General features: G+C 48.1%; 1 protein-coding gene across 1 annotated transcript in view; it reads right to left on the bottom strand.

Moving 5' to 3' along the window:
- PODXL (podocalyxin like) overlaps positions 1–20,877 on the bottom strand; it is a 43,006-nt gene that overhangs the window by 8,403 nt on the left and 13,726 nt on the right. Inside the window, exon 2 of the mRNA XM_080932526.1 lies at positions 1,331–1,915. Coding sequence (XP_080788652.1) covers positions 1,331–1,915 — 585 coding nt within the window. The remainder of the gene's footprint in view (positions 1–1,330; positions 1,916–20,877) is intronic.

Below are 20,877 nucleotides of genomic sequence, written 5' to 3'. Positions count from 1 at the left end.
TCTCTCAGGACATAGCCTCACGCTCAGAAAGTCTGCCTCAGGATTTGAAGGCTCCTGAGCCGGCCATAGATCCCAACACTGAAAGCACCCAGTTAAGGCCAGCACACTGAAAACAAAGTAAGTAGACTTAGCTGGCCGTGAGGGTGCACAGCGTTAAACCGAGGCACAGGCAGGCAGATCTCTGTGAGTTTGCAGCCATGCTGGTCTACACAGTGAGTTCCTTCCAGGCCAGCCGGTGTCAGGGAGGGAGGGAGAGAGGGACAGAGGAGGAAGGAGAGAGAAAGGAGACAGAAAACAGAAGTATGCATAACATGCCATGAGTCCTGAGAGCAAGCAAGCTTTCAGGAGTCGGCCACCCGCCTGTTCCATCACATGGGTCCCTGGGGTCCACACACCTTTGTTTACTTATTTTTACTTATTTAAAAACTGTACTTCTTACGGTAGGTTGCTATCAAGTCTGAGAAGCACCATTTTAGAATTTTTTTAAAGATTTATTTATTTTATGTATAGGACCACACTGTCCGTGACACACCGGAAGAGGGCGTCAGATCCAGTTACAGACGGTTGTGAGCCACCATGTGGCTGCGAGAAATTGAACTCAGGCCTGGGTATAGACTGTGGCGTAGTTAAATCTGTACTGCTGGTCTGTCACTGCTACAGGGCATCCAAGGCTAGGTCTTGATGAAGGCAGAAGACATGTGGAATGGCTAAAACTCGGCATACACTGCTATGTTCCAACTGAACAACAGTATGAGAAAATGCATCGCCAAGTCTCTCTCCCTCTCATGCGTACACACTCGAGCACACACACACACACACACACACACACACACACACACGCACACACACACACACACGCACACACACGCACACACGCGCACACTCGAACACACGCACAAACACACACACACACACACACACACATGTATGGACCACATGTATGCAGTGCCCAAATAGGCCAGAAGAGGACATTAGATGATTACAAATGGTAGTCAGTTGCCATGTGTATGTTGAGAATTGGGCCGAGGCTCTCTGTACGAGCAGCCAGTGAGTGCTCTCACGAGTTGGGCCGATTCTTCAGGCCTTCTCATTTCTTAAGAAAAACAGAAGGAACCTGACATGGTGGTGCATGCCTTTAATCCCAGTACTCAGAAGGCAGGGCAGGTAGATCTGTAGGCAAGGCCAGCCGTGGCCTACAGAGTGAGTTCCAGGATTGCCAAGGCTATACAGTGAAACCCTGTCTCAAACAACCAAGAGAGAGAGAGAGGAACAAAAGACAAAAAGAAAAAGGAAGGAAGAAAAAACAAAAAAATGCCAAGGAATGACTTACTGAGTGGAGTCCATGACAGCACAGAGTTGTCAGTGCTGGACATGGAGCCAAAGCTGTTGGTGACAGCAGTAGGGGTATGCTGTCCCTCGGTTTGGCTCTCTGTGTTCCGTGGAGAAGTCACAGGCTGCTGAGGGCTTGTCGTGCTGTTTGCTGCGGTGCTAGAAGGAAGCTCTGAGGAGGTATTCAGGTCGCCAGGCTGAGGAGTGACCCGGTCGATTAGCCCCAGAGTGGTTGCTGGGGTTGTGGTAATATTGTCACCACTTTTGCCTCCAGAGGAGCTTGTCTGTCCACTGCTACTAGTGGGGGCAATGTTCCTGGGGGAGCTTGTCTTGCTCTCCTCGGAGGTACTGGAAGTTGTAGTCGGACTGCTACTGCTCTGCTTCAGGCTGGCATCAGTGGTGGAGGTTGTAATCTGTCTCAGAGGCTGGACTAAGGTTGTGGATGGTGGAGGGTTGCTTGACTGGGCTGAAGAACGTGCAGTTACCGCTGGGGTGACAGTGACTGTAGTTAATGTCACGTTAGTTGTTGTTGCCAGGACGTCTTTATCGGTCTTGGGTTTGATAACAGGTGTGCTAGTCTCATTTCCTGTTGATAAAAACAACACAGAATCAAGCTAGGTGTTAGCCAGAGTGTTTGTGGATTCCAATAGCTCGTCCGAAATACATTAGCCTCCCACCCATCTCTGCTACCCATTGCCTTGCTGAAGCCTGCATCCTTCATAAACCTGCACTTACACAGCCCCTCAAGTCTGCCATGGGACTCTGCTGTCACACCTCCACCCCCACCCCCAGCTCACAGATTCCCTGCTTCCTAAAACATAGCCCTTCCAGTAACAGCCTGCAAGTTACACAAAAGGGTAACAGGCTGCAGTCACACAGATGCTCGCAAAGACCCTCTGTGGACTGGGCTAGGGAAAAGTGCTGTGCCTGGGCTGGGTTAGCTTGGCCATTTAGCCTAAATGGGTGGGGTACGGGTCAAGGAAGAGAGGTGTTTTATTGGTTTAAAAGAATGTATGTTGAGGGCATTGCTACAGGACAGGACTTGTGGTGACTTATGTGGATCAACACCCAGAACCTTCAACCTCAGGGAGGTTGAAGAAAAACGAATAACACTTGGGTAACTTCAGGAAGAATGGCTAAGGAGAGAAAATGAACGGGGTGGGGCGGGGCGGGAGAGGCAGCTGTCCTGCACCTCTTACTGTGATAAAGACACCTTGACCAAAGCAACTCTGTGGTCCCCTGCCTGGAGGATGCCACAGCGGGCTGGGTCTTCCTACATCAATTAACATTCAGGATAATCTTCCACAGACATGCCCACCAGGCCAACTTGATCTAGATAATTAATTACTTCATTAATACTTCCCAGATGGTTCAGGTTGTATCAAGTCGGCAGCTAAAAGTAACCAACATAACTCAGCCCTTGTCAACCTGACACGCAAATTCACCACTTTCAGCCATTAACGGCTCATTAACGGCTCCCCTTAATGACCAATGAGCTAAGAGGAATGCTGTGTGAACAAGAAGTATGTCCAACAGAGAAAAACAGAACAAAACCTGAAAGTCTCAAGTCCCGGGAAAGGGAATAAGGGCAGGCATGGATGCAGCTTAGAGTGGGGGAAGGGCAGCTGAGCATGCAGGCCTTAGCGAGTAAACTGTCCAAACTGAACAGTTCTGAGACTAGAACACGGGTCTCTTAAAAGAATATCCTAGCCCAGGTGTGCTGAGGCAGTCCCTTAATCCCAGGACTTGGGAGGCAAAAGCAGGTGAATCTCTGAATTCCAGGCCAGGCTGGTCTTCATAGCTCCAGGAGCCAGAGCTACATAGTGAGACCCCATCTCAAAATTAAAATAGAAAAAGGAAAAGGGGGAAAAAAGAAAATTGCACAATACACACATATGTATATGTGTAACATATAATATTTATAAATAAATACATAATATTTACATTAAAGGTTTTATATATATATGTGAGGCTGGGATCTTGACTATGGAGGAGACATATATATGTATGTATGTGTGTGTATATATACATATATATACATATATATACATACACACACATACACTATATATATATAAATACACACACATATACTATGTATATATACACATACATACACTATATATATTATATATATATATATATATACACAAACACATATATATCTTAAATCAAATGATATCTAAGTTCAGAGGCCAAAATAAGGCCTTTAATCTTATTTACATCTAAGGTGAGAAAGCCGTGCTTTCACCTTTGTAGAATGTGATCCTATAGGAGAAAGCCTACAGATAGGGTCAGTTGGCGTCTATCAGTTACCCAGAGGAATGGCTGGAGGTGGAGAGCCAGACACGAGAGAAGCAGAGTCGGATCCAGGACTGCATTTTGATCAAGCTGGTGTGGGAACGGAGGAAAATCAGAGACTATGAGAAGGTGTTGATGATTCCTGGTTTTCTCCTTCAGCAGAAGGGAGGCTGTGTGGGGAAGGGGTGCCGTGGCCAGCTATGTTTCTGTCTGGACAACTCCTCACCCCGTGAGACTGGCCAGACTGAAAATGCCACGCATTAGTTTGCCCACTATTCCCCGGATCCACAGCAGGTGCCGTTTGCAGAGGACATTGCTAGGAAGGAAAGCCATGATAACGGCAGGAGGAGACTGTGTTCAAGAGCAAGCCGTCCTAAAAGGTGACCTTAGTGAGCATCAGTGCCCTGCTGGGCATCTTGAACCACAGCCTGAAGAGGGCAAATGTTTCTTCATAAATAGGCAAGATCCCAGTCTCTCATTCATGGTGTGGCACCATCAAGCCTATGGGCACCAAAGGCAGTCAAAACTCTATTAAGGGGACAGTATTCTGTTCCATGTGTGGGACTGACTGCTGTATATGACTGAAGACATACATTACAGAACGTCATGTTTTAAAAAAGATCTACCCCATATGTGGTGCATGTCTCTTGTCCCACTAAACGGTGAGCTCTGGGAGTCTGGACACTGTTTCAACTCTCTCCCGTCACACACAAACAAATCTAGAGCCATGGTGTAGGGCTGGGGGCCGGGGTCAGTTGGCATGTACATGTGATTATGCATCTGCGTGTCATGTATGTTGGTGTGTGCAGTGCATGTAGTACATCTGGAAACTAACAACCTTGGGCATCATTCCTCAAGAGCCATCCACCTTCTTTTTTGAGACAAAGTCTCTCATTGGCCTGGGAGTCACTGGTTAGACTAGGGTGGCCAGTGTGCCTCAAGAGGTGGGGTGAAGAGGCAGGTCATGTCCCTTCCCTGAATTATCAGCAAGGTCTGGGGACTGGACTTCAGTGCCTCATGTTTGCATGGCCAGGTTTTACACACTGAAACGCATCTTCCCAACCCTCTAGGTGCTACACTTTGACTGAGGATGTCCCAACTGATAGCATCATAATCTCTCGTCATCCTGATATTGCTAAGGAGGTGTCAGCATCAGTGGAATTTAAGAAATACAGTCAGACAATAACTCTGTGGTAGTCTGAATCAGAATGGTCCCCATGGGCGCATATATTTGAATGCTTAATCATCAAGGAGTGACACTGATTGAGAAGAATTAGGAGGTGTGGCCTCGTTGGAGTACTGTGGCCTTATTGGAGGAAGTGTGTCACTAAGGGTGGGCTTTAGGGTTTAAAAGCCTATGCCAGTTCCTGTCTGTGTCTGCCTGCCTGCCAGCCTGCCTGCCTGCCTGTCTGTCTGTCTGTCTGTCTCTATTTATATATATATAAATAGAGAGAGAGAGAGAGAGAGAGAGAGAGAGAGAGAGAGAGAGAGAGAACTCAATGGATAGTTACATTGTCAAGAATACCCAAGAATAGTGGTGCAAGAAGAAACCCAAAGTCTAGTTTGAGGGGGCTAGAGACGCCATGAAGACATAAGGACCTGACTTTGGATTTCTAGAGTCCTGGGAAGGCAGGATTTAGTATCATGTATCTGAAATCATTGCATTCCTACAACAGGATGGGAGGTGGGAGAGCCTGCAAGGTAAGGAACTACCCCTGCAGCTGAACACACAGACACACACATACAAACACACCATCAACAAAGACTTTTTTAAAGTGTCCGTTTGAACCCCAGCACCATGTACAGGCAGTGATGAGCACCTACCATGTGTGCCCTGTCCACCTGGACTCTAACTCTGTTCCCTTAGCTTAGATAGCACAACTCTTGACAAGGTTTTCAGCAACGCTTACCACATGTTCCAAGATCAACATCTTATTGTGTCTCTCTAATGAATACATGTTATAAATATCTGTTGATCATGTTTTCAGAGTTGTTTGTGTGTGTGTGTGTGTTTAGTGGTTTATAAAATAGCTATTCTTTCTTTTTCTGGCTTACTGGTTTTGGGAGGCAGAGTTTAACTCTGCAAGCCCAAGCTGGCTGGTAACTACGATGACCCTCCTCCTGCCTCCTAAATGCTAGGCGTCCAAGCCTGAGCCACCGAGCCTGGTTAATGCATTAACTAATGGTGGCTTGGATTTGATAGAACTGGGAGTGCTGTCAGCACCATGCAGGGTTATACTGTGCTTCTCCCCCCTTAGCCAGGTATGTTAATCACACACTGATTCCAGCTCATTTACACACAAGCTTGCCCGGGTGTAGAGACGAAGTAGAACTTCCTGGGGGAAAGATGTATGAGATTCTGTATTCTAGGTAGGAAGACCAGTTTGGCAATCCACAATCTGCCCAAAGGAGATTTAGAATAGTGGCTAAGCATCATGTATCCTTTAAAAAAAAAAGATTTATTATTTATTTATTTTATGTATATGAGTACACTGTAACTGTCTTCAGACACCAAAAAGAGGGCATCAGATCCCATTACAGATGGTTGTGAGCCATCATGTAATTAGTTGCTGGGAACTTAACTCAGGACCTCTGGAAGAGCATCTGGTGCTATTAACCACTGAGCCCTATGTATTCTTAAAAACCAATTGTGAGAGCTACACTGAATGATGTTGGAGAACTTTACCAATCTAGTTCCTGGGAGTCAGCGCACCCACAGACAAGTCCCTCCAACGGAGCACAGTTTCCTCTTGTACAGGTGGCTTCACAGGAGCATGACTGTACTGTCCCTAGCTCTAGAGGTCAGAAGCTGCAGCCCCACATTTCCTCTTCCCTTGCTTCTTCCTCGGTTCCGGGCACTCCTTGTCTAACACCTGTGTCACTGTGCTCTCTGACTTCATCAACATGTGGCTTTTTCCTTGTCTAGTTTTGTCAAGGGAGAGGAACCTGGAGTCCCAACCCAAACCCTCACGGATACCAAGTGAACACTCTATTCCTGGGTGCAGTGGTTTAGTCTGCCCTGCTTCAATATGCTACAGAATATTTGGTCACACTCTGAACCCTGCCATTGTATTGTTTACTGAAAAGGATTGTTTCTAGTTGTGGTGTGGCTTGGCCCTTAGGACACACCTTTAATCCCAAACAAGGTATGTGGTAATGTTAGTATGGAGACAGTAGCAGCCATTTTTTAAAGTGATGGATTAGAGAAATAGGATATGCCTGACCCTCATGAGAAGAGAAGAAAGAGAGCTGTGAGGAGAGGGAAAGGAGAGGCCGTTTTACTGGGACAGTTCTTTAGAGAGAGATTTCAGAGAAAGAAAAACTAAACATAGATTAAGACAGAACTAGGAAGTGGGGAAGCTTGTTCGACAGTAAATCTCTGAGGCTAAAAACATTCTAGGCCTAGATTAGATTGTACAGAGGCTAGAAGCTTCCAGGACTGGGTGTGGGTTAGCAGACCGAGGCAGTGAGCTTTAAAGGTGATAATTATAATAGGCAAGTAAAAGATGCAATAACAACAGCGTGATTATGCCTTCAATGACTGTGTGTGCCTGGGCTCATTCACAATGTTCATGGTAAAGACTTGAATGTATCACTCTGGGATAACTACCTCCTAATCTACCCCTCTCCCCATATTCCATCAAACTGTTGACAGCTTGTTTGAAAGATCAACTTGCCACACCTAGAATGCTCTAAGAAGCCTTTAACTGTGAGATCGGCCTGTGGGAATATCTGAGCAATATTGTCTTGATATAGGAAGATTCAGCCTGACTATTCCCTAGACAGGAGGTCTCAAGCTATGTGACACAGGAGAAAGCTAGCTAGCAACTGCAAATGGAAAGTGAGGCCGTCACAGGTGTCACTGCAGGCTTTAGGTAGACGAGAAACAGTGTCACATCCTCCTCTTAGGTAACCTGGGAAAGCCATTGGTCCACCACTACCATTTTACACCCCAAATCTGTGAGTGCTAGAAACCAGATCCATTTCTGAGAATTGTGGTCTTGGAACACTCTACATTTACTTTTAGGACTGGGCCTGGCAGGGAATCCATTGGGTCCCATCCATCTTCTTCCTGCTTTGTTATTTAGTAGTATGTAGAGTTGATGGCAACGGGAACATTCCAGAAGCTCTGTGTTCCATACTTTGCTTACAGCAGGCTCATGGAGCAGTCATTAGGTAATGGAGAAAGAATTGGCACACAGGAGCCCTGGAGACCAATGGAGTCAGACAGGCAGCCCCACCCCAACCACATCCCACTAGTGCAGCAAAGCCTCGTCCCTCAGTGCCCACACATGCTGGGTTCCTTCTCCTTTCCCGCTCCTTCTAAACCGTGGGCTATAACCCTTCAGATACTGCCTGTGAGGCTCTTCGCAGGGCTTAGAGGAAAGAGCATGAAAGGCACTAGGGAAAGCTTTGGCCACTGGGAGAATGTTTTCTTTCTGCTCTCCTACTAGGCTCTCCCCTAATTATGGTCCTTTAGCATTCTACCCCTGGGAGGTATCAACCTGACATTATCTAGAAGCAAGCTAAACATGAGCGTCTAACTAGGGGAAGATGAAGAGCCATCCATCCTAGAAAGCATCAGGCTTGGGCTTAGGGGAGTGCACCATGTAGTAGGTAGGACTAAGCATACTGAGGACCGTCCCACACTGCCATTATCCTGGTCTTTCATTAAGACTGAGTAAATTCTTGTTTGAATTTTGTAGTGCCATGGGTGGAATCCGGGGTCTACAGTTTGATCGTGAAAACTCGACAATGGAGTGAACTAGTAATGATAAAAATTAATGAAACTGAAACTAAAATTCAACAACACCAAACACACAGAATAGTTTTGTTTTGATGGTGAAGGTGGGGTTCTCACTATGTAGCCCAGGCTAGCTTCAAACCTTCCATATTCCTGCCTTCTTCTGAGTAACTGGGACTACAAGTGGACAATGCCGTGCCCGGTAATTGAAAGATAACAACAAAATAATGTTGGTGCTACATGGGCTCTCCAGGACTGAGCCTAGCTAACATCTAGGGAGAGGAAGGGATGGGGAAAGCCACACCCTCGATCCACAGTTTCCTGAGTGGGGCTTAATCAGAACATCAGAGAAGGTCCCCGCCCCTGCCCCACAATGCCAGCAAGAACCTTAACAATGGAATGAGCTGGGTGAGTTGAAAGAGACTCCTAGGAGTAGAACAAAACAAAACACTACAGGCACTAGAGATGGCTCAGCAGATTAGAGCAGGGCGGCTCTTGCAGAGGACCTGGGTTCAATTCCCAGAACCCACATGGTGACTCTCACACCCCTCTGTAACACCAATTCCAGGGAATCCGATGATCTATTCTGGCCTCTGTGGGCACCAGGCATGCATATGATATGTAAATCTAAATCTAAAATAACCCTGTTTTTTCTAAAGAACTACGGCCATGCAGGGAGACAAACAGGCATTTCTGGAGTACGCTCAACCTCTAGTGAATTAAAGGTATCTATCTGTAGCAACACAATCCTGCTGGACACACTTAAGACATGGTAGACAAAAGACTCTGAGTTTGCCTATGGCAGCCACTCATCTAGTGTGCACAGAGCTGCCTCTTCAGGACACTTTCTGTGATGTGGCTCCCCCTCTCAGTCTTGCTTTCAAGTTGTTCTCTATCCAGTTGCCTTTACACTTCATCCCCTCTGTAGGTTATCCTGCTCTATCCCTTAGCTCTGCTACACTGTATCTATCCCTTAGATCTGCTACACTGTATCTATCCCTTAGCTCTGCTACACTGTATCTATCCCTTAGCTCTGCTACACTGTATCTATCCTCTAGCTCTGTGTCACACTGTATCTATCCCTTAGCTCTGCTACACTATATCTATCCCTTAGCTCTGCTACACTGTATCTATCCCTTAGCTCTGCTACACTATATCTATCCCTTAGCTCTGCTACACTGTATCCCTTAGCTCTGCTACACTGTATCTATCCCTTAGCTCTGTTACACTGTATCTGTCCCTTAGCTCTGCTACACTGTGTATTTTCTTCATTCATTCTGGGCCTTCTAGGCCATCAACCTCCTGTGAACAATGTTTCTAGGAACATTTGTGTGTAGTATTTTATGTGGGGTGTATGTTTCTATTTCTCTAAGAGTAGAAATGGCAAGCTGTATGGAAACTCTGTATTTAGCATCTTGATAAACTGCTAGACTATTTTCCAAAGTGGCCACCCAATATTACCTAAGCCGGAATTTTTCATGGAACTTGCCTTTCTATATAATCTCAACAAGTTCATCTGCCTTTGTCATGACCACCACTTCAAAGGTTATGGAGTGGTATCTCAGTGCCCAAGATACCTAAAAAAGACAGCACTCAATGACCAAATGGGATTTCTTATGCATAGCTCAAAAATTAAAAACAAAACAAAATGCAAATCATCGTATGATTAAAAAAAACTATAATCATCTTATTACCAATTTATTTTTGAAGATTTATTTTTGTTTTTAATTATGTATACATGTTTGCAAGCATATACACATAATAAATGCAGGTGCCTCGAGTCCAGAAGAGGACATCAGATGCCTTGGAGCAGGCTTTGTGAGCTGCCTGATGCGGGGTGGGAACTGCACTCAGGTCCTCAGAAGTGACTGCTCTTAACCCCTGAGTCATCTCTCCAGACCCTTCCTATTCATTCACTTTTTATGAATACACTGTTGTTGACTTCAGACACACCAGAAGAGGGCATCAGATCCCATTACAGATGGTTGTGAGCAACCATGTGGTGGCTGGGAATTGAATTCAGGACCTCTGGAAGAACAGTCAGTGCTCTTAACCACTGAGCCATCTCTCCAGCCCCCCTTAAAACAGAAGGAGGAGAAAGAAGGACAGGGTGCCAGTATGAAAGTGAACTAGGAATAGAAGAAAACATTCCTTACCTAATAAAAACGAACAAATGATGTCTCCAAATAAGCTTATGGCATGCAGAAACTGGGAGACACTGGCTGGGTGCTTTGGGGAAAACAGAGCTGTCCTTTCTCACTATGCTTAGATCAGCCAACCCCATGGAGGGGGAAGGGTCCAAAACAATAAAAGTGCAGCAGCAGGGGGATGCCTATGACCCCAACACTCAGTAGGCTGAGGCAGGAGACTGCTGGGACTTTGAGGCCAATGTGGGCTAGAGTGAGAACCCATTCCTCCGAAAGAAAAAGAAAAAAAAAAAAAACTGCCAAAGATAGATTAGCAGAAAATAAACAGATAAGAGGCTCAACTTTAGTCCTCAGGCAAATCCAAATTAAAATTACTGTGCACCATTACCTTTCCACGGAATTACTGAAAGCAAAGGTTAAGAGTGAACTCTATACACAGGTGAAATACAAATTAGGCCAGCACTTTGGAAAACAGGCTTGTGTGTGCCACATAGCACACGTGGAGGTCGGAGGACAACTCTCAGAATCTGAGCTCTCCTTCCTACAGCAAGCACCTTTACCCACCAAGCCCCTTGGTGACCCAGCCCTTGATTTCTTTCTTCTTCTTCTTCTTTTTGAGACAGTGCCTCACTAGTATAGCCCAGGCTTTCTGTAACCCTATAACCCTCTTTCTTCCCACTCAGAGTGCTGGAAGTGCAGGCCTTCAGCAACACAGCAGCTTAAATATATACTTGGCGGGTGGGGGCGGGGGGGGGCTGTGTTTTTTGAAAGAAGCCCAAAGGTTAAAGAGTGTTCGAGTCCTGTGTGATACAATGCAAGGCCAAGCTGTGGGGCTGGAGGACAGAAGGGGCTAGAGGAGGCTGAAGAGGGGGAGCGGCCATGCGCTGTGGTGATGGATGAAAATGTGCTGAGCCAAGCACCTCAAAGGCGTGGCTTCCTTGGTGCAAATTGTGAGACTAAGCCAAGTGGCATGCTGAGGAAACCCCAGAACCAGTTAAGTCCATGAAAATAAAGTTAGCCACATTCTAGAGCTATCAATCACACAGCCACGATTCGTGCTGTGAGGAACAACTTCCCCCTGCAGGCGGGAGAACTTAGCTAGGTTTTCTGTGTTATCGTTAATTACAATGTTCAGTCCAACTTTACAGGTAAAGTCAGTTTGAAATGCAGAACCCATGCCTTTGGGTGAAACACAAACTTTTACCACATAAAACACAAAGTCCACGGTTCTCTGTGGATTTTAGTAAAGAAGTCACTGTTTAAACAAGTCGCAGACAAGCAACAGAGTTGAATGAAGAAGCTAAACAAGTCCTTAAGTTCAGAGATGTCAGTATGAACTCAAGGCTTTACACCTCATTTGTTCTTTTAGTCATTCACTCATTCATTGTGTGGCAAGGGGTTGGCAGGGCATGAGTTTGGAAGCCAGTAGACAATTTGCAGGAATCATTTCTCTCCTTCCACCATGTGATTCCAGGTTTAAGCACCGTGTCAGTCTTGGCAGCAAGCACCTTTACCCTCGGAGCCATCTGCCAGCCCACAAGATCCTTTAACTGTTGCGTACAGCAAGATGGATAAACATAAGTGACTGTACGTTTTCTTGCTCTGCCCGTGGCAGCACCTAGAGGGTCCAACAAAGCAGCAGCACACAGCCCGGGTCCAGACTGTGCCTTATGAAATACGTACCAACCAGGAATACGTACCAACCAGAGCTCCTAGGGAAATGGTCTGCGCTTCTACTGCTGATGAAGCGGGCCGCAAGCTAAGCCCAGAACATCTTGTAATACCAGAAGTGAGGAAGAAAACAAGAAACAGCAAGCCCAAAAGACAGAAACCAGCCAGATGAGGAATCCACATGGAGGAGCCAGATGTGAGCCATTGGAAAACAATACTGCATCAGGATGAATACCTGGGGGGGGGGGAATCAAATCTTACAGGATCCCAAAGGGTCCAGTATTCCTCCTCTAGGAAGTCTGCAAACCCAAGAGAAAACAGACATGCTGTGGATGCTCTTCTTTCGACAATATCTCCCAAAGGCTTATCGCCGGGTATTTGATCCCCAGATGAAGTAGATCTGCAGATGACCACAGGTGTGCCTTGGAGGGGTGTATCTTTGCCCTGTATCCTCTCTCCTCTCCTCTCCCTGAAGGTCTGCCTCACGACCAGCTCAGACTCACAGAACCAAGTGACCATGAACCCCTCTGAAACCATGAGCCAAATAAAAATGTCTTCCTTTGTTTTTTCTTGGCACATAAAAGCCATGAACATCAAGAACTGTCACTAGCTAAGGAAATGAAAAATAAAAGGAGGGCTTGTCATTGCGTAGCCTCCTAGTCAGCAAAACTTGTCCAGACAAGGGGTGGGTGGCAAGAATATGGGGTAAAGGTCAGAAGACAAGGACAAAGGTAAACCCCATTTGCTACCCAGAACCACTGTCCACTATGTTCTGACACACGTGCAAAGGAATGCGGTGCGAAGTCAGCTCCAGGGCTGAGGAAAGTGCTGGTGAGGTTAGTTCAAAGACTGATCTCTTTTTAAATGCATATGGATAAGTGGAAATCTGCACGAATACTTTGCAAAACAGGACACTGTTATCAAGTAAGGCATGTGCAAGCCTCTCGTCCTGCTACTTTTGATTGTACCACTCGATGCTTACCCTAGGTAGTTCTAGAAACACCTCTAAGGTTGGTTTTATATTGTGCCCATATAGATAAGAAATGTTTATCAGTGGAGGTTGTAATAAAATGGGATTGTATTCACATACCTGCATACTATAGAACAGGAACATAAGTGACTTATTTTTACATTTACAAGTACTAACTCATTGAAAACTAAACGAGCAAGCACCCCATGTTCCAGCCAGCATCAGCAGGCTGGAACAATAGTCCAATCAGGCTTCATAGAGAGCCCAGGCTCCAAAGGCAAGGAAAAACAACATTTACTTGATTACAAGATTCCAAGATGGCCAAAATGTATCCTTAGGGATAGAAACTAAGTAACACTTGTTTAACTTTACAGAGATCCCAACACTGCATTCTGGGTAATCGTTACCTATGGTGGGGAACAGACACCTAGGGTTTCTGCCATCTATTTTTCAGGCAAGAATAGCTGCTGAGCCATGAGCCTACAACATCTGGGTGTGGGGGTCCCGGAAAGGCTAGAATGTGGTGTGCAGAGACACAGGGCAGCTGGAAGCCTCCTGGTGGAGGCTGATGCAGGGCACAGCTGGGGTTTCTAGGTGGAGTTGGGAAGAGCCAGCTCAGGCCCGGACCCTCTTTTGCACTGGTGACTGGTCTTCTACTGTTTCACTTGGTCTTTGAGATATAAAGACAGCTACATTGGTCCCTAGATATGGGACATCTCCATCTTTGAGATGACAAGGGAGAGAATTCTGGGTAGCATTTGGTGGCAAAGTAAATCACAGTTTGTGAATATAAGATGGACTGAGTCAGCCGGGTGCCTCGGCTCCAGTAGGAGTCAGTTGCTTAGAAGCTGGAAGGGAAAGTGGAGGGGAAGGACCAACAGGGAAGGGGAGAACAGGGGGCTGTGATAGGGGACCAGTGAAACCCAAGGTGGCTAAAGAGAGACAGATTGTAGAGCTCAGTATCTGTGAGTGATGTGGGTGCGTTCTCAGCCCTCCCTAGAGCCGCGGTGGGCTGGAGACAGCTCAGTGGTTAAGAACTCTTGTTGCCCTCCCAGGTCCCAACACTCATAAGGAGCCTCGCAACCATCTATAACTCCTGTTCCAACCTCCACGGGCACCAGAAATGCACATGAGGCTCACACAAGCAGACACAAAATAAATCAGTTGCAACTCCACTGAATGATGCACCACAAAGATCCCTGGGTCTGGGTGCCTTGAAGCATATAGAAGGGTCTGTGCAGGCTGTATGCAAATGGTATGCCCAAGTGGGGAAACGGAAGGGTCCTAGCACCAACCTCCAGCAAGTACCAAAGGATAGCTCTGCAAATGAGTTGGAACAGAGGGACAGCAGTCTGTAGCTAGAACACCAGCATTCTGCTCAGGGCTAGTGGTGAGATTCGAGGGTGGGAAGGAAATGTCTGAATGAAGCGCAGGTGGAAAAGGGTCGGCGAACGAGCCAGACTGTTTCTCCGATTATCCAAGAAGATGCCCTGAGATAGAAGGGATGGAGAAGAGGGCAGAGATTGGCAGATACCTGCTGGGGAAAGGTAACCTCAGCCTGGGTAGCTGCCCAGCAGGGTGGAGGATGGAGCAAGAGAAGGCCCTTTCAGACTCCTCCCCAGGGAGAGGTGGGTGCTGCTTAAACCTCCCATAAGGGCTGGCTTCCTCCTGTTCCTGGCTGCTCCCAGACCTGGGACTGACTCCACTATTAATAGCAGAAAAGGAAACTGGGAAGAATGCCCCAGGAAGAGGGCGTGTGGAAGGCAGGCAGGAAGGCAGCAAGACTGGACTCCACCCGGACACTCGCCTGGCCTCTCCTTCCTTCACTCATAGCTCACTCCACGCTGTCACCTCCAGCTAAATGAAAGGATGGAGGACAGAGACCAAGCTGGACCCTGAGGCAGTCCTCCTTGGCTAGTGGGATCAAAGAGCACACAGAGATAGGGACACAGGCCCTGGCCCTGGCCTCTGACCCTGAGACCCAGGCACTGGGAAGCACGCAGATAGTTTCCAAGGTCCCTCAGAATCTGAGCAATTTCCTGGTGTGGTGCTGTGTAACCCTATGCAATGCACAGGTGAGTCAGCTTTTACTGGAACTTGGAGTCACACAGTCACCACGGAAGGCTTGCTCTGGGCCTCCCTGGAGGCAAGGCTCCAAGGGCTGCCTGCTTCGATGCTCAAAGTGACACTCCGTGAGACCCTAGCTTCCCAAAAGAAGCTGCTGGTCCCCAGGAAGAACCTGGGGGAAGCAGGTCCAGATGCAGGCAGCTGAGGTCTGTCTGAGTCCTCCCTTCTCCAGGACCCATTGTTCCCTGGGTCCCTGACCTACAGCCTGGTTCTGAGAAGCAGAAAACTATGGGAGTGACCCTGGAGCATATTCAGTCTGGAAGAGTAAAGTCTGAGATCAGTGTCTGCGTGAATTCCGGAAGCCCTACAGCATCATCCTTCCCTGTGGCTCCCAGCGATGCTCAGCTCAGCCTCAGGGCCCCCTCTAATTCTCAGAAAGACGACTGCGGCTGGATGTAGAGCCCACTCACACATAGTCAATCCCATCTCAAAAACCTTAACTATCACGGCAGCTAGGGCTCTTTGTCCAAATCAAACAGTAATTAAGTCCTTTTGTCTTTGGAGGGACACTCTGTCTGCCACGGAAAACGTGGGCCATGCCCTGGCATGGTCTCTCTGCTGGTCTATTTAGCTTCTGTACTGGCTGGTTCTGTGTCAACTTGACACAAACTGGAGTTATCACAGAGAGAGGAGCCTCAGTTGGGGAAATGCCTCCATGAAATCCAGCTATAAGGCATTTTCTCAACTAGTGATCAAGGGGGGAGGGCACAGCCCATTGTGGGTGGTGCCATCCCTGGGCTGGTAGACCTGGGTTCTATAAGAAAGCAGGCTGAGCAAGCCGGGGGGAGCAAGCCAGTAAGTAACATCCCTCCATGGCCTCTGCATCAGCTCCTGCTTCCTGACCTGCTTGAGTTCCAGTCCTGACTTCCTCTGGTGATGAACAGCAATGTGGAAGTGTAAGCTGAATAAACCCTTTCCTCCCCAATTTGCTTCTTGGTCATGATGTTTATGTAGGAATAGAAACCCTGACTAAGACAGCTTCCCACATGGGCCTGCTCAGTTTTCCCTCCGCAGGAAACCCCAGCTCCTATAGGCCACACATTCATACTTGGTCCCAATAAGACTAAATCGGAGGAAGAGGGTAGGAAGGAGCCCAGCCACATGTCTCCGCTGTGTGGCCAGGCAATTGTCCACTTTCTATTCTCCCCATTGTATCTAAGTGAGCAGTGGGCAGGAAGGGCAGAATGACAACTCTTAGCTTCAAGTACCCAGAACAGGGGGCTCACAAGGCACAGCTACCATGAGCCGTGTCCCCACGCCTGGGGCAGCTCCAACTTCCAGTCTCAATTTTGTCCCTACCTATTTCCTGCTGCAGAGCTGTGCAGGCCACAAGTGCCTCACAGTGTTGTCCCCTCCAGTGCTTCTGAAGGAGACAAGTTAACAATGGAAGGGGGACAGTACTGTCAAGGAGGGTCCCAGATGAGGGACAAGCCACTGTGACACAGTAATATGCAAAGGAGGAGAGCAAAGGTTTGGGTGACAAAGTCTTTTTCTCACAAACACTCAACTCTGCCCAGGGTAAGCCCAAAGGCAATCAGAGATGATACTGTAAATTAATTGAGCAGGGATGTATCCCAATAAAACTTTATTTACAACTGCATACAGCCAAGCATTTCCTGGCAGACCTTGGACGTGCTATTTCTCCTGAGTCTGGGGATTGACGCTGTGTCTTCATCCAGCTTCAGATTTTGTTATGATTTCCCTAGAGCCTCAGTGTCACTCCTAAGCCTGCTTTTAGAGGCAGAGCCAAAGCCTCGCCTACAAACAGAGAAAACACTCAACCCCCGAGAAAACTGCCAACCTGTTGCCTAGCCCTCCCCCTATAAAGGGAGAAGTTGAAATTCGTTTACAGCTCAGCAACAGGCCTAGGTGGTGGGTGGCAGGTGTTGTAATGAGACCTTATGGGATTCTTCCCTCCACACGCTGTCACCATCAACAGGAAACAGGACTCCCTACTGCTTGGCAGGGAGGGACTGTGCCCGTCACCTTGCAGACCTGCCCTCTGCACAGTACTCTGTCCCAGTAGACACTGAGTGTATTCCAGAGAGGGTACCAACAGGGACCATACATCCTGGCTCTCAGGGGACTCTCAGTGCCGCTGACATCATCAGGGCTGGGTACAGTCAGCCAGTGCTCCACCAGGTCACTGCACCTAATTTGCCTTCCGATTCCCTTCCCACCAGGATAGGTTACTGGAGCCTGGCAGTGTGGGTCCCAGGGAAACCTCACAATAGTCTCTTCCCCCTTAATTTAAAAACTGTCCCACTCATATCAAGACTGGGTGAGGCAACCCAGTAGGAGGAAGGGTCCTCAGAGCAGGCAAGAGTCAGAGACACCCCCACTCCCACTGTCTAATCAGTCTCTGTGAGCCCCTGTGAGCCCTGCTTAGCTGATTCTGTGGGCTGTGTTCTCCTGGGGACCTCAACCCCTCTCACTCCTACAATCCTTCCTCTATTTGGAGGGGTTCACCAAGGCATTTAAGATGCCTTCCCCTTTCTGAAGGGAACTGGAGGAGCAGCGGATCTGGGGGAGAGACATGGTGGGAAAAGGGACTTGGAGAATTGGAGGGAGGTGAGACTTAGATCAAGATGTGTTGTATGAGAGAAGAACAAATTTAAAAAACAAACTGTCCCATTGAGACGCCTGGCTTCCTGGTTTCCTATGTCACCTTTACTGTCAGGCGAGACCTTTTCTAGGGACTGTCAGCTGAACCTCAGTCATGCAGACCTGGCTAGTTCAGGAGTGGCACCCTCAGTCAGAAGGCTCCCTCCAGACACCTCCTACCACAGCAGAGTCTGCTATGTGCTGTCATCCCCTGCCTGGTCAGACTCATTTCTCCATGTTCATGAGAACCCCAACCAAGACACATTCGGGTGACCAAGACGGGGTTTTGACTCCAGTAGACAATTTGGGGAAGAGAGGCTTGACTAACCAAGAAGTGATCCACTTGGCCTGGCTTATACTGGGTCAGTGACACTTCCTTGCCTGGTGGCTGGAGGAGCTGTTTCTAAGAGACCTCTGTCTCTAGGCCCACTGTTCCCAGCATAGAAAGGTGTGCAGCTGAGTGTGCAGAATTATGTGCCACACTGTATGACAACATGATGTAATTGGAATAGTGAGGGTTCATACCTTGACATATCAACACACACACACACACACACACACACACACACATACACGAGAGGGGGCATTAAAGAGGACACATCACATCTCACAAAAACTAACATTGGACCTTTATTTAAGCCTGCACTGTCTTCTCTCCATCTCCCAAAGCAGAAGGTGCAGATCACTGAACCCAGGATGTCACACATGCTAGTGAAGCACCTTGTGACCAACCTGTATCTGCAGCGTCATTGTGCCTTTTTAAATTTTCCTCTACCACCACCACCACCACCACCATCACCACCACCACCATCACCACCACCACTACCACCACCACCACCACCACTACCACCACCACCACCACCACCACTACCACCACCACCACCACCACCATCATCACCATCACCACCACCACCACCACCACCACCATCACTACCATCATCACCATCACCACCACCACCACCACCACCATCATCACCATCATCACCACCACCACCACTATCACCACCACCACCACCATTTGGCACTTCATGGGTTTTGATTGTATCTCCTTGCATTGCTTCACAGTGCAAGCACACCCGCTCCTATGTGTATATATCCTGTATGGGGTCTGACAGAAATTAAGAGAGTCTAAAGACATACTTGTCTCTCGATCCATCAAACAATGGACCCAAAGCAATGGGAATTTCCCCAGGGAGAAGGTCTAGGCACAGGCCAGAGAAAGAACCTGTCTCCCAGGGAGATTTCTTATAGTTCAGTAACTGGATGACTGAAACCCAGTGATGGGTAAGTGGTGGGCAGGACTACACCGGAACCAGCACCGCTCAGGTGCCCATCACTTCAGAACCCCAAAGACAGGCTGGATTTCTTTGTTTGCCCCCACCCTCTTCCAGTGTGGCCACAATAGTCTTTCCTGCCTTCCACTTTTAATTATCTTACTAAGGACAGGGGAGCGGACCTGGACTGGACGGTCCTACTGCCGCTGACTGGCTCCTTCATTCCAGACTACTTCAGGCCACTATAAACATCAGTGCAGTGCACACTGCAGGTTGTGTCCCATGGACATCTGTGTGGACTTCTGTGTGTGCAGCCCGGTGACAGGCCTGGCAGGCCCTGTGGCTGAGATCCCACAGAGCAGGGATAAAGAAACATCCCACGTACACTAGGCCCAGCCTGAGTCAGGTCTTCATCACATGGTCACTCCACTCAACTCCGCCCCAACACCCTCTGACTGTCACTCAGCGGTAGGGACAGAGAACAAGCTCTCTGGAGCCAGCTGCCTGCTCTAAGGCTCACTCAGAAGCTGAGGGTGAGGGGCCTAGCTAGCTAGGGCCACAGCTCGGTGATCACACTATCTTTTCTGATAAATCTCGGATAGACCCAGCATGAGCAATATCCCACCCATTTGGTGCTTCTCCAGGGAGGTTAAGTCCCAGATCTCATCCCAACTCTACTCTTGAGCCCTCAGCAGGAATTTTAGAAACATGCTGTGACTCAGAGAGGGTAAGAAGAGAGTCTGGAATGCCATTTTTTGCCCAGATCTACCCTGCTGCTACCTGTGAGGCTGCCCACTGCCTCTGCTTCCCTGCCAGTCACAGCTACTCGGTCTCTACTGGAAGCTTCATCTAAGGATGCCAGCCTGTCCAGCAATCCGGAGAAGGGGAGGGGCCAGGCTCTTCCTGAGGAGAAATGAGTGAGCCATTAGCATCCTTCAACAGCACCCTCACAGGGCCTCCTAATCCCTTGGCCTGTGGCTGGCCATGTGAATCCCAGTCAGTTGGTCTGGGCAAGGTGCCCAGGAGCAGCCTGCCCACTGCCAGCGGTGGGCAGGGACAGAGGTGAGGCCCAGCTGCCTTGCCCTCCCTCCCTCCCACCTGACAACACAGGTTGCTGGACAAAGCCAACAGAAGACGGCGCCTGGAAAACTGTTTCCCAAAGGAGCCTCTCCTTCACCCTGTTATAGCAGTTTCAATGGGCACCACAGAGAAAGCAAGGGAAGACCTGAGATTTACATGAGCAGGGGTCTCCCAGAACCTGATTTCCTGTCTGACAACCATGGGTCAAAATGAACATACAAGAAAGAGAGGGACAGAGGGAGGGACAGAGGGAGGGAGGGAGGGAGAGAGGGAGAGAGAGAGAGATCGAGAAAGAGAGAGAGAAGAAATAAGTATATACCTTGAGGAAAGCAACAGACTCTCAAATCCACAGACTGGAGGCAAGAGGAGCCAGGCAGGATTCAATACCCTACTGTGGGCTGGGGAAACTAGTGCATGGTCCAGTCCAGACAATGTGTATGTCTTAATATACAGTGACCGCAGAGACTCCAAGGCTGAGGTGTTCTCTTTGTCTCTCTCTCTCTCGATATCTCTCTCTCTCTCTCTCTCTCTCTCTCTCTCTCTCTCTCTCTCTCATACAATGCAATTTTCCATTGATCCCCCTATTATAAAGCCTAGCTAGCTACCTCTTGCCAGACAGTGCGGACACAC

Source organism: Micromys minutus, assembly GCF_963924665.1.
Source record: "Micromys minutus genome assembly, chromosome: 18".
In the NCBI taxonomy this organism is placed as follows: domain Eukaryota; kingdom Metazoa; phylum Chordata; class Mammalia; order Rodentia; family Muridae; genus Micromys; species Micromys minutus.
Note: the sequence above shows the minus strand (reverse complement) of the source record. Positions and strands in the feature narration are given on the sequence as shown.